This window comes from Gekko japonicus, unplaced genomic scaffold (genome assembly GCF_001447785.1).
Source record: "Gekko japonicus isolate JY-2015 unplaced genomic scaffold, Gekko_japonicus_V1.1 scaffold1700, whole genome shotgun sequence".
Classification (NCBI taxonomy): Eukaryota; Metazoa; Chordata; class Lepidosauria; order Squamata; family Gekkonidae; genus Gekko; species Gekko japonicus.
The window spans coordinates 180,288-193,013 of record NW_015175411.1 but is presented as its reverse complement, the minus strand read 5'-3'; the positions used below and the strand labels follow the sequence as shown (position 1 = coordinate 193,013).

General features: G+C 48.2%; 1 protein-coding gene across 1 annotated transcript in view; it reads right to left on the bottom strand.

Annotated features, from left to right (window-relative positions):
• The window catches only part of LOC107122625 (whirlin-like), a 217,852-nt gene that overhangs the window by 101,861 nt on the left and 103,265 nt on the right, over nucleotides 1-12,726 (bottom strand). The window contains exon 4 of the mRNA XM_015425741.1: nucleotides 953-1,078. Within this exon, the coding sequence (XP_015281227.1) occupies nucleotides 953-1,078 (126 nt within the window). The remainder of the gene's footprint in view (nucleotides 1-952; nucleotides 1,079-12,726) is intronic.

Genomic DNA, 12,726 nt, shown 5'->3' with positions numbered 1-12,726 from the left:
GCGTGGAGGGCGGCGGCGCGCCTGCCTGCCCCCCCCCCCCGCCGCCTGGAAAGCGAGGCCCGCACGGCTTGTAGCCGGTGGGCCTCGTCGCTTCCCCCCGGCCCCCGGCCTGAGAGCGAGGCCCGCGCGGCTTCTGGCCACCGGGCCTCAGCGCTTCCCCCCCTCTCCCCTGCAAAGTGGCTGTGAGGTGGTGGCGTCGTTCCAGAGCATCCCCTGCACATGCGCAGGGGACGCTCTGCCAGTTTCGGGGGGATTTAAACATCCCCCCGATTTTTTCCCCGGGGTTTTGGATTTTTGTGCACACGTATGCACAAACCTCTCCCTGCCCCCCAGGTGGCCCCGGAGCGCAGATTTAGATACTTGGGTATTAGATATATAGATGATATCTCAGCCTTTTCCCAACCACCGGTTATACATATTGTAGCTGCTAAAAGAAAATTCATAACAATGTCAGCCTCCAAAATGATTCACGAGACAGTTCTTTCATGATGTTCACGTGCAACATACTTCCTCGTGGATCTGCAACCGCTGCTTGCTTTATCTCCACAGGACTGCAAAGTGTACCTGCCAGCAATTTGCAGTGCTGGTTCATGCGATACCAGGTGTGGAGAAATGTACATGGCAATGTTCAGTCTTCAAGGCTAACTGTTGCACATCCATATGAGAAGTGATCTTCCCCTATATATAGGGTTGCCAGCTCTGGGTTGAGAAATACCTGGAGATTTGGGGGGCAGAGCCTGAGGAGGATGGGGTTTGGGGAAGGGATGAAATTCAGTGGGGTATAAATGCCACAGAGTCCAACTTCCAAAGCAGCCATTTTCTCCAGGTGAACTGACCTCTGTCACCTGGAGATCAACTATGATCAACTATGATCCCAGGAGATCTCCAGCTACCACCTGGAGATTGGCGACCCTACCTATACAAGATGTAGCCAGCTCTTTTCTTTACTCACCTTCAAGCCGGTGCTTTCTGCTTCGGAGCCTTTGTCTATGCCTGTGATGTAAATTCCAAGGGCATATTCAGCTCCTCCACGGATCATGAGACCCAGAGACCGCCCTTCGTCCAGCACCAAGTTCACCTGTGCCAAGAAAGAGTGATTCATTTGAGAACACTTTAGATTATGCAGAGGATTTTTAAAAAACCAAACCAAACCAGGAACAAGACTTGAATGATACTATTTAAGGCAGGGGTGTCAAACATGCGGCTCAGGGGCCGGATCAGGCCCCCAGAGGGCTTCTATCAGGCCCTCAGTGGAACTGGCTGTCTCCTGCTTCTTCTTCCAGTTCTGCTGCTGCTGCATCATCATAGGTTTGCAGCTTGCGATACACACCTGAACAGCATACTCAAGATTGCAACAGCACAGACATTTTGATGCAATAATTTAGAGCAAGAGATGTCAGTTATCAGGCACTGTTAAATAAACAAAATATTGCAAGAGTGCTAATGTTTTAAGCATGTTTTTAAGTTTAAAAAATCCCTTTGTGTTTGTGTCCTTTATAAAGTTTATATCTCCGCTACCTGGCATTACATTTTATGACACACATGGCCCGCCCCAGCAAGGTCTCATTTATGTCAGATCTGGCCCTCAAAACAAATGAGTTCGACACCCCTGACTTAAGGGTTAGCTACTTGACCAGTCAAACTGGTCAAATATTTGTCAAGTACTTTTAAATCCACAGATTAGCTAAAGTGACCCATGCAGTGGTCGCTTCCAGGCTTGATTACTGCAGTTCACTCTATGCAGGCTTACCTTTGAGGCTGACTCAGAAATTACAGCTGGTGCAAAATGCAGTGGCATGCCTGCTGACATCGATGCCTGTGCAAGCTCATGTTCAGAATGTGCTCCACCAACTGTATTGGTTACCGGTTGAGTTCTGGATTCACTTCAAGGTGTTGGTAATAAACTTCAGAGCCTTACACAGCCTGGGACCAACATATCTGAGGGACCACCTCTTCCTGTCTACGCCTCGAAGATTGCTATGCTCTATGGATCAACATCTCCTGGTGGTCCCTGGCCCAAAGGATGTGCGTCTTGCCTCAACCAGGGCCAGGGCTTTCTCCGTCCTGGCCCCTGCCTGGTGGAACATGCTCCCTATCGAGATCAGGGCCCTGCAGGGCCTGCAAGACAAAGCTGTTCCGCCAGTAGGGCTGCCAATTCCCCCCGGGGGCGGATTTCCCCCCGCTTTGGAGGCCCGATTTCCGCTGCCGCGGAATCGTGCCCCGGGGGAAACCCCACCTCGGCGTGCACGTCAGCTGGATGTGACGTGCTGATGCTGGGCACGCTGGGGACGGAGCCACAGCCATCTGAGGGGAAAACTCTATGTTTTCCCCTCAGATGGCTGTGGCCCCGCCCCCAGCGTGCCCGGTGTTAGCACGTCACATCCGGCTGACGTGCATGCAGTGCGCGCTCAAGACGCCGTCCGGGAGCCCCCCGTCGGGGAACAAAAGGTATTTGGCAACCCTATCCGCCAGGCCTTTGGCTGAGGCAGCGGGTGTCCACGTATGGCCTCCGTGAGGTTGTTGTCACCCACCCACTGACAACTGGCCATTATTCATCTGTGTCCCATGGGCCAAGGCACCTCTCGCAGCCAGCTGATTTCTGTTTTAATGTTTATTATTGTGTTTTAAATTTTTAACTGTATTTATTGTATTGTTGATATGACGTTACCTGCCCTGAGCTCACTTGTGGGATGGGCGTACTATAAATATGAAAAATAAAATAAAAATTAATAAAATAAAATCTTATTGTTCTTCTTTTTTTTTAAAAGAAACACATTTACTTCAGAACTACAAAAAATGTTTTCATTATCAACAGGTTTGATACAAAACAAAGTTCAAGTCCGCTGGGACCTTTAAGACCAACAAAGTTTTATTCAAGATACAACTTTCATGTGTACGCACACTTCTGATACACTGAAATGAAAGTCACCAGTCCATACATATCGCAGGGCTCTTTTTGTAGAAAAAGCCCAGCAGGAACTCATTAGCATAACAGGCCACACCCAACAGCAGGAACTCATTAGCATAATGGGCCACACCCCTGACAGCACAGCTCATTACCATTATTCTGGTAACCCACATGTTACCAGAAGTGTGCTCATCCAGCCACACCCACCTTTTGCTTGTTATTCTGTTTACCTTGTTTGTTGTCAAAACCCAGGGCCTTTTTTGTAGCAGGAACTCCTTTGCATGTTAGGCCACACACCCCTAATGTAGCCAATCCTAATGAGTTCCTGCTGTTGGGTGTGGCCTATTATGCTAATGAGTTCCTGCTGGGCGTGGCTAACTCAGGAGCCAGCTGGAACTCCGTTCCTGTGCGTTCCTGCCCAAAAATAGCGCTGTATATAGGTATGCATCTATCTTTAAGGTTTGATACAGTAATTTCCCGTACAAATCAGCTAACAGTTAATGTGCATTTCTTTTTTAAAAGTGTAATTTACTTATACCTTCAGGGAGCTCAGGGTGGTGTGAATGATTCTGTCCCCTCCTGCATTTTATTTTCACAGCAACCTTGTGAGGTAGATTAGACTTGAGAATGTGACTGGCCCAGCATCATCCACTGAGTTTCACAGCAGAGAAGGGATTTGAATGTGTGTCTCCTGGCTCCTAGTCCAACATCCTAACCACTACACATTGGCTGCCATTATTACAATGTATCAGAATAATGTTAGGCAAAGTTTCTAGAAATATGAATGATTCATAGAATACTTTCCCTCTTTGCCTTGTGACTGACCCAAGGTCACATCAGCAGGTGCAAGTGGAGGAGTGGGGAATCAAACCCGGTTCTCCCAGATTAGAGTCCGCACACTTAACCACTACACCAAACTGGCTCTATATCACAGGTGTTTCTATCGTTTGTATTGGTTGTTCAACCTCTAGGTAGTGGCTGGAGATCTCCTGGGATTACAAGTGATCTCTGGGCGACAGAGATCAGTTCACCTGGAGAAAATGACAGCTTTGGAAGGTGGACTCTATGGCATTATAGTCCATTGAAATCTCCACGTTTTCCCAACCTGGAGCTGGCAACCCTACCAGGTTTGCTCTGGAATGCACCGTAAGGGGGAAGGCAGACCAACGAAGGACCAAAAACTAGCAATCAAAGCAGCTCAAACAAATGTAGAAGTGCTCCAAAACCACAAGCAGCTTGCCTAACAGAAGACAACATCAACAGAACCATTAATAAAATGCAGCATTGAAAACCGAAGGTCTGTTTGGCCCACAAACCTAGGGTTGCCAGCTCTGGGTTGGGAAATACTTGGAGATGTTGGGGGGTGGAGCCTGGGGAGGGCGGCGTTTGGGGAGGGGAGGGACCTCAGCGGGGTTTAATGCCATAGAGTCAAGCCTCCAAAGCAGCCATTTTTTCAGGGGGAATGGATCTCTGTAGTCTGGAGATCAATTGTAAAAGTGGGAGATCTCAACGAGGTTCACAAGTTCACAACCCTACCAAACATGCTTGAGATAAGTGCTGTCTGACCAGATGCCTAAAAGCCAGAATGGTTGGGCCTCATTCAGGAAGAAGGGAAGAGATTGGATTTATACCTGGCCCTTCACTCAGACCGATTTCACACAGGAGCGGCACCGTCGTTGCGCCTCCCTTTGCCCCGCTTCTATTGGTCAATTTCCCACTCGAAGCCGCGCGGCCACATTTTGACCCGTGGCTTCGCCCGATTTTCCCCGCAGTTCTGTGATCCTGTTTTTTGAGGTTCACGAAATCACGGGGGAAATTGGGCAAAGCCATGGTTCAAAATGCAGCCACATGGCTTTGAGTGGGAAATTGACCAATAGAAGCGGGGCAAAGGGAGGCGTGACTGCGGTGCAGATGTTGTGTGAAATCGGTCTCAGAGTCTCACAGCAGCTTACGAACTCCTTCCCTTCCTTTCCCCACAACAAACACCCTGTAAGGTAGGTGGGGCTGAGAAAGCTCTTCTGAGAACTGCTCGTGAGAGAATGGCTCAGAAAGAACTTGTAACTGCCCCAAGGTCATGCCAGCAGCTGCATGTGGAAGAGTTGGGAATCAAACCCAATTCTCCTAGATTAGAGGCTGCGCTCCTAACCACTACACCAAACTGGCCAGGAGACATTTATGAAATCTTAGTGCCACCATAAAGAATTCTATATTCTATACACCTCCCTGAGATATCATCATCACTAGGGGAAAACAGAGCAGAGCCTTGGTTGATTATCTAAGTGTACAGGCCAGTTTGTATGGGGAAGAGTGGTTTTTCCTTGGAGAAGTAGCATTGTTAAGAGAAATTCTCTCAACCCTCTTTACCCAGTTTTTCTGTGAAATCCAACAATCCTCCCCCCTCCCCAGGAATCTAGAGTCTGTTTCTAGTCAGTTCCATTTTTTTCAAAGAGAAATTTGAAGAGAGATGTAGAAAGGCAGGTTCTGCAGAATTTCAAAATTTCACTCTGTAGATGCCCGGAGGCAGACAGTATCTTCCCACACCTTCCTGTCTTCCTGCTAAACCATCGCCCTGTGGCATGGAACATAAAACCCCTGCATGATCCAAAGTTACAAATGGGTGCATTGATTTTTCCACACAGACAAATCAAAGAGAAATCAAAGAGTAAGCCCTCTTTTAAAAGAGAAACAAAAGAATAATAAGAATTGATGGATACCCACTATATTGTGGAGTGCCGCAGGGGGTAATCCTCTTGCCAATGTTATTTAACCTCTATATGCGCCCCCTCACCCAGTTAGTCTGGAGATATGGATTGGGATTTCATCAATATGCAGACGACACCCAGCTCTATCAGTTAACGGACGGTCACCTGTCCTCCGTTCCTGGAAATCTGGCTGAAGCTGTGGATGCTGTGGCTGGATGGTTGTGGCAGAGTCAATTGAAGCTAAATCCATCGAAGATGGAGGTCCTGTACCTGGGTTGTGAGTAGGGATGTGCATTCGGTTAGTCCGAACTGAATGCACCCCCCAAAAAGGCCCATTCAGACCCCTTTCAGGCTGCTGCAGGCTGATTCAGATTCTCTGATCTGAATCGGCTTGCCACCGAATTGCAACCGAATTTTGGCGGCAATTCGGCCCCATTATATCCTGTGGGCCATTGAACTCAATGGCTAAAACATAGGGTATATTCTGGGGGCTGGAGGGGAGTGGGCTTGAGGGAGAGGCTCCAAACTCGCAGGGTAGCTCCTGGAGCCTCCTCCCAAGCTACCAACCAAATTTGAAAAACATTGGACCAGGGGGTCCAATTCTATGGGCCCCCAAACAGGTTGCCCCTATCCCCTCCATTGGATAATAAACAGGGGTAACCTGTTTGAGGGCCTGTAGAATTGAACCCCCTGGTCCAATGCTCTTGAAACTTGGTTGGTATCTTGGGTAGAGGCTCTGTCAGCTACCCTGTGAGTTTGGAGTTTCTCCCTCAAGTCACCTCCCCTCCAGCCCCCAGAATATACTCTATGTTTTCACCATTGACTTCAATGGCCCATAGGATATAATGGGGCTGAAATTTACATTCGGCTGGCGAAAGACTCCCGAATTGTGATGAAACTGACATGTGGGAATCTTTCCGCCAGCCAAAATTGATTTTGCCCAATTCGGCAGAATCCGAATGGGCCGAATTTTTTTTTTTTTGCACACCCCTAGTTGTGAGGGTATGGAGGTGGGCACCAGGCTTCCCACACTGGAAGGGGCACCTTTGGTGCCGGCCCAGTCAGTGAAGATCCTGGGAGTGACGCTAGATTCCTCCTTATCTATGGAGGCCCAGGTTGCTGCAGTCGCCAGATCCGCATTTTTCCATCTTAGGATAGATCAGGCTACTGAAGCCCTATCTCTCCCCCCATGACTTAGCTACAGTGACCCATGCAATGGTCACATCCAGGCTTGATTACTGCAACTCGCTTTACGCAGGCTTACCCCTGAAGCTGATCTGGAAATTACAGCTGGTACAAAATGCGGTGGCGTGCCTGCTGACGTTGACACCTGTGCGGGCTCATGTTCAGCATGTGCTTTGTCAGCTGCATTGGTTGCCGGTTGCGTACCGGATCTGCTTCAAGGTGTTGATAATCACCTTCAAAGCCTTATACAGCCTGGGACCAACATACCTAAGGGACCACCTCTTCCCATATATGCCTCAAAGAGCGTTACGCTCTGATAGTCAACACCTCCTGGCGATCCCTGGCCCAAAGGACGTCCGCCTAGCCTCGACCAGGGCCAGGGCTTTTTCCGCCCTGGCCCTCACCTGGTGGAACATGCTGCCTATTGAGATCAGGGCCCTGTGGGATCTTATTGAATTCCGCAGGGCCTGCAAGACGGAGCTGTTCAACCAGGCCTTTGGCTGAGGCAGCGGGTGTCCTCACTTGGCCCCCCAAGGTTGCTGTCTCCCACCCACTGATAACTGGTCATATTTATCTACATCAATGGGCTGGTTTCTTCCTACAGCAAGTGGTGATTATTGATTTTATATGTTTATAATGTGTTCTGAATTTTATTGTATTTATTGAAATGTTGTAACCCGCCCTGACCCTGTCTACAGGATGTGTGGGATATAAATGCGAATAAATAAATAAATCTTTAAAAAGTGCATTTTGGAAAAAGGAATTGCCCTGCTAGTCACAATGCTATGGAGAAAACAATTGAAGTGTGGTTCTTTCACCGAGAAGCCACTGAAGGCTCAATGGTTGAACACGTGCTTTGTATCCCAGGTTTAATCCCTGGCGCCTTCAGTTAGTGTATTAGAATAGACAACACTGAGCTAGATGGACCAATGCTTTTTCACAGTACAAGGTAACTGAATACATTGTGGAAAGGTTTTGGAGGAGCTCATGCGTTACATCCAGAAGGTCTCCAGTGCAATCTCCGGCACGTCCAGTTAAAGGTTCTTAAATATTAGGGGGGAAATGTTCTCTGCTGCCAAACCAATAATACTGGTTCAAATGAATCCCAGTTCAGGTGTTTGAGCACATGTTTTGAACACTGGTTCAGTCTGTAGCATCTCCAGCAGCTAGTGCTGAGAAAGGTCCTTCTCTCCTGGAGAACTGCTGTCAGTCAGAATAGATAACACTGATTATATAAGGCAGCTTCTAAAACTTGATGAATAATCATCCTTCTTGTACAAATGCATATGCCATCCCTCTTTATTTGCACAAATAGCCCGGGACAGCAAATTCATTTGTACAAGAAGAGTCATCACTCATCAGGTTTTAGAAAGACAAACTCTGTGATGCAACTAGGGCAGCCAAGGTCCTTAAAAAAAAAAAAAAAGCAACCTTGTGCACTTCCCAGGAGTTCTTGCCAGAACTGACAAAGGGTAGTTTTAAGAATCACTGGAAACTCTACGGTCTTACCAAGGAGTTTATGGTAATTCCTAGAGCTACCCCATGTCACTTCTGGTAAGAACTTCCACTAAGTACACAAGGCTGTATTTTTTAAAAATTCTCCTGCTACACTGCACCTCCCACCCTCCTGCCAGTTACCAGGCACTGCAACAGATGTACTGCATGCTCACCAGTGTTCCGTCTAAGCTGAGTTGGTGTGAGCTAGCTCACAATTTTTTAGCCTCTGGCTCACACATTTTTGTCGTAGCTCAGGAAGGATGGCTCCAGAGCAAACTAATTTATGCAATAGCCAAATCGCTCATGCACAATTTTAATGCCAGTAGCTCACAAAGTAGAATTTTTGCTCACAAGACTCCACAGCTTAGATGGAACATTGATGCTCACCTGTACATAGTCCTTTAAAAAAGAAATGGAGAACATTGGTGCACATCTTGCTACCCTGACCTGGATGGCCCAGGCAAGCCCAGTCTCGTCAGATCTCGGAAGCTAAGCACGGTCAACTCTGGCAAGTACTTGGGTGGGTGACTTCCTTGGAATACCAGAGGTGGGAGGCGGGGGCAGGCTTTATTCAGCCTCCTCTCTGAATATCCTCCAGGCCCCCAGTAGGGGGTCAGTCACCAGAGATCACAATGACTTCCAGGTGCACACTCATGTGCGCGCGACACACACACGTACACACATTTAAAAAAACCCTCCCCAAAAGAAGCACATCTTACTCAGTTGTCTTGCATGGAAAGTTATTTAGCTTCAAGAGTTGCAAAGAAACTCCTGGTATATCAGCAACTCCTTCACCTTAAGAACTAGTCTATATTCTTATTCTAACACCTGCAACCACAAAGAGAATACCTTGTTTGATGTAAATTGCAGACTGACCCCGTCTCCCCATGCCTTCTGGCAGCCCAGGACTCACTACTGAAGCAGAAACCCTACATGGATGACCCTAAGTGACCTCTACAAAGAAAATGAGAAGGGATGGCAGCAGTAAAGGGGCCTGAAATAGCAAACCAAGCAAGGTGGGAAGGACGGCAGGCAATCAAAACACTGGACATCTCGGCATCTCAAGGCCTCGCTAGGGAAAAAAATGTTACTTATCTAAGAGGGAAAGGGAGATGGTCAGAGCTGAAGGAGAGAGAGATGAATTATATGGGAACTGTCTCTTCTTCTCCCATACAAATGAATGTCCAGCATATCGGAGACGGTAAACCACAAAGTGGATATGAGAACTCCATGGAGAACAGACAGCACAAAACCACTGTTTCCTACTCCCCATAATCCTGCAGAGGGGAATAAAACTAAGAATGAGCAAATTTTCCCTAGTCCATTTTCTGTTCCTGAATTTTATTCTGTGCTGTTTTTCATGCCTCCTTAATTGGGTAATTTCTAAAATTAATTCCAGTATCAGAGTACATGCTGTTTGCTACAGGTTTCAATGCCTTCCCCCCCCCCCGATTTATATACCGCCCTTGACCCCAAAGGGTCTCAGAGCAGTTTACAGAGAATATACTAATTGTTCCTAATCTAGGGCCACAATTCATATGGGAAGGGGCTGCCTACAGCGGCGCGTTCTGTTGTTGTTTCCGGGTGGGCTTCTGGTGTTGCTTCCGGCGCCTCGGATGGGCCGACGGCATCCTTGGCAGGCTTCAGATGGAGTTCCTCTGGCATGCGGCTGCTCTGACTGCGGCTCCGGCTAATGTCCCTTAGGCTCCGCCACGCTGCGTCTTCACGCCATCGTGCCGTCACAGCTCCGCCTCCATCCGTCGTCACTGCATCCTCGGATCGCCAATGCTCCGCTGCCATTACTGCCGCCGCCGCACTCCTGGCACACACCATCAGGAGGAGGGTGCCCCCTGCCACCTAGGGCAGGTACCCATTTGTCTACTCGTGAGTACACTTTCGAGCCGCTGGGTGGGCGGGAGCTGGGACTAGGGCCGGGAGCTCACCCCGGCCGTGGTGGGTCTCGAACAGCCATAGTGGCTGTTCACTAGTGTTGTTATTGCAGGCATCGAACTGCCTGCGCCACCGCAGTGCAAACATCAGCACCCCTAAAACCTTGCAAAGAAGCAATCTTGACATAATCAGATATACTATTGTCCCAAGATTATTTGTGTGTGTGTGTGTGTGTTGCTTTTCCTACATATGCATTTGCTCCTGTGCACTGGTAAAGCACTGCAAAGGAAACAATCTCCATACTACTGTGCATTCAATCATAACAGAATTGCTTTCTTGAAGTGCATCTTCATATACATAATGCAGAGGGAGAAAATGCTGCCATGGCTCAGTGGTGCAGCACTTGCTTGGCATGCAGAACATCACAGGTTCAGTCCCCAGCATCTCCAGCTAAGGATTAGGTAACAGCTGATGTGACAGACCTTTGCCTGAGACCGTGGAGAGCCACTGCCAGTCTGAGTAAACACTATTGACCTTGATGGACCAAAGGTCTGATTCAGTATAAGGTAGCTTCATGTAAATATGTTCATGTAATTGAAGTGGCTGAAAGCTGTCAAAACTTGCACTTGCATAGTGCCCCATATAAAATTCAGAAATAAAGATGGAGAACTCAGAAAAAAAGAACAGAGACTTCCAATAGACTACTTCCACTTCTAAAACAAGACTGGATGTTTAGAATTCCAAAATTACAGGAGAAATCAAGACAGAGAGGATTCTGAATGAGTAAGACAGTCATCCTGTACATACAAAGGATGTATGAGATAGTGTGCACTAGTCCCATGCCCTGGACATAGAAGAAGAAGGAGGAGGAGGAGGAGGAGGAGATTGGATTTATACCCCACCCTTCACTCAGAGTCTCAGTGCAGCTTACAATCTCCTTTCCCTTCCCCTCACCACAACAGACACCCTGTGAGGTAGGTGGGGCTGAGAGAGCTCTTTCCAGAACTGTCCTTGAGATAACAACTCTGACAGAACTACGGCTTGCCCAAGGTCATCCAGCAGCTGCAAGTGGAGGAGTGGGGAATCAAATTCAGTTCTCCCAGATTAGAGTCTGCACACTTACCCACTACACCAAACTGGCTCTCAAAACTCCTTGTGTACAAGGCCTATGCCTACAGGCTTCATCTCTGTAACTAGAAGCACTGGAAAAACAGTGTTCCCAATGACGGACACTACACACATCCAGATTGCCAGAGAATGTTAAAGACAGGACCAGTGAGCTTGATCAGGGGAGAAAGCAAGTGTTCACTCTCTATGGACATTACCCTGTGATGTGTACAGAGCCACCAATGTGATTGGAGTTGTTGACTGTGCACACATGCTGTGATGAACCCAGATTTGCTGTTGTATAACTTGCTGGAGGGTCTCTAGAATGTCCACAAATTACTTTCAATTTCTCATCTCTGCTGTTTAGATCCCACATCCCCCCCTTTCAATTTTATTTCATCTAACCTATGATCCACACCATTTTCCCCCCTTGTTTCCGTGCACTGGATGTTTCCCACAGAGTACACCCATTTCAGTGTTGTTAGTGCAGCAACAAGCCAGCAATATTCAGGTATTATAAATAACTAGCAGTAAAGCCCGTTGTGGAAATAAATACAACGAGATCTAGAAAGAGGCTCTGGGGCAGTGCTCTGGCTTTGGGCAAACAGTGTCATTTTGCTGTGGTGACCTCAGCAGGGTATAATGGCAGAGTCCACTGTTTTCTCCAGAGGAACTGATCTCTGGTCCCTGAAGAGCAGTTGTAATTTTGAGTGATCTGTAGCCCTCACCTGGAAATTGGCAACAATTGTTACCCAGGATGAAATGGCTGGTTTGGAGGGTGGAGTCTATGGCATTCTACCTGTCTGATGTCCCACCCCTCCGCAAACCCCACCCTCTCCAGGCTCCACCCCTCAAATCCCTAGGAATTTGCCAGCCTGGAGTTGGCAACCCCATCTCCTTCGCAGCTAACCATCAACCTACCATTATCTGCCCCTTTGACTTCAGCTGACTTCCGAACCTCCCTTCTGCAGAGCAATTGTAATTTTGAGTGGTCTCCAGCCCTCACCTGGAGATTGGCAACAATGGTTCCCCATGAGGGACTGAGTGGTTTGGAGGGTGGAGTCTATGGCATTGTACCTGTCTGAGGTCCCACCCCTCCTCAAACCTCACCCTCTTCAGGCTCCATCCCTCAAATCTCCAGGAATTTCCCATCGGGAGTTGGCAACCCTATCAGGATTGGCCCCAATATGTTTTCTCCCAAAGGCCAAAGTAGGTGACTGGACCAAACTAAGTTGCCTACCATCAGGCACTGAGGGGAAAGTAGGGGTGGCTGGTTTAAGGAGGGAAATACCTGGAGTTTTGGGGGGTGGATTCTGTAGAGGGCAGCATGGGGGGGGGGGAGTTTTGGGGGGTGGATTCTGTAGAGGGCAGCATTGGGGGGGGGGCGGAAGGACTCAGCAGGTATAATGTCATAGGGTCTACCCTCCAAAGCAGCCA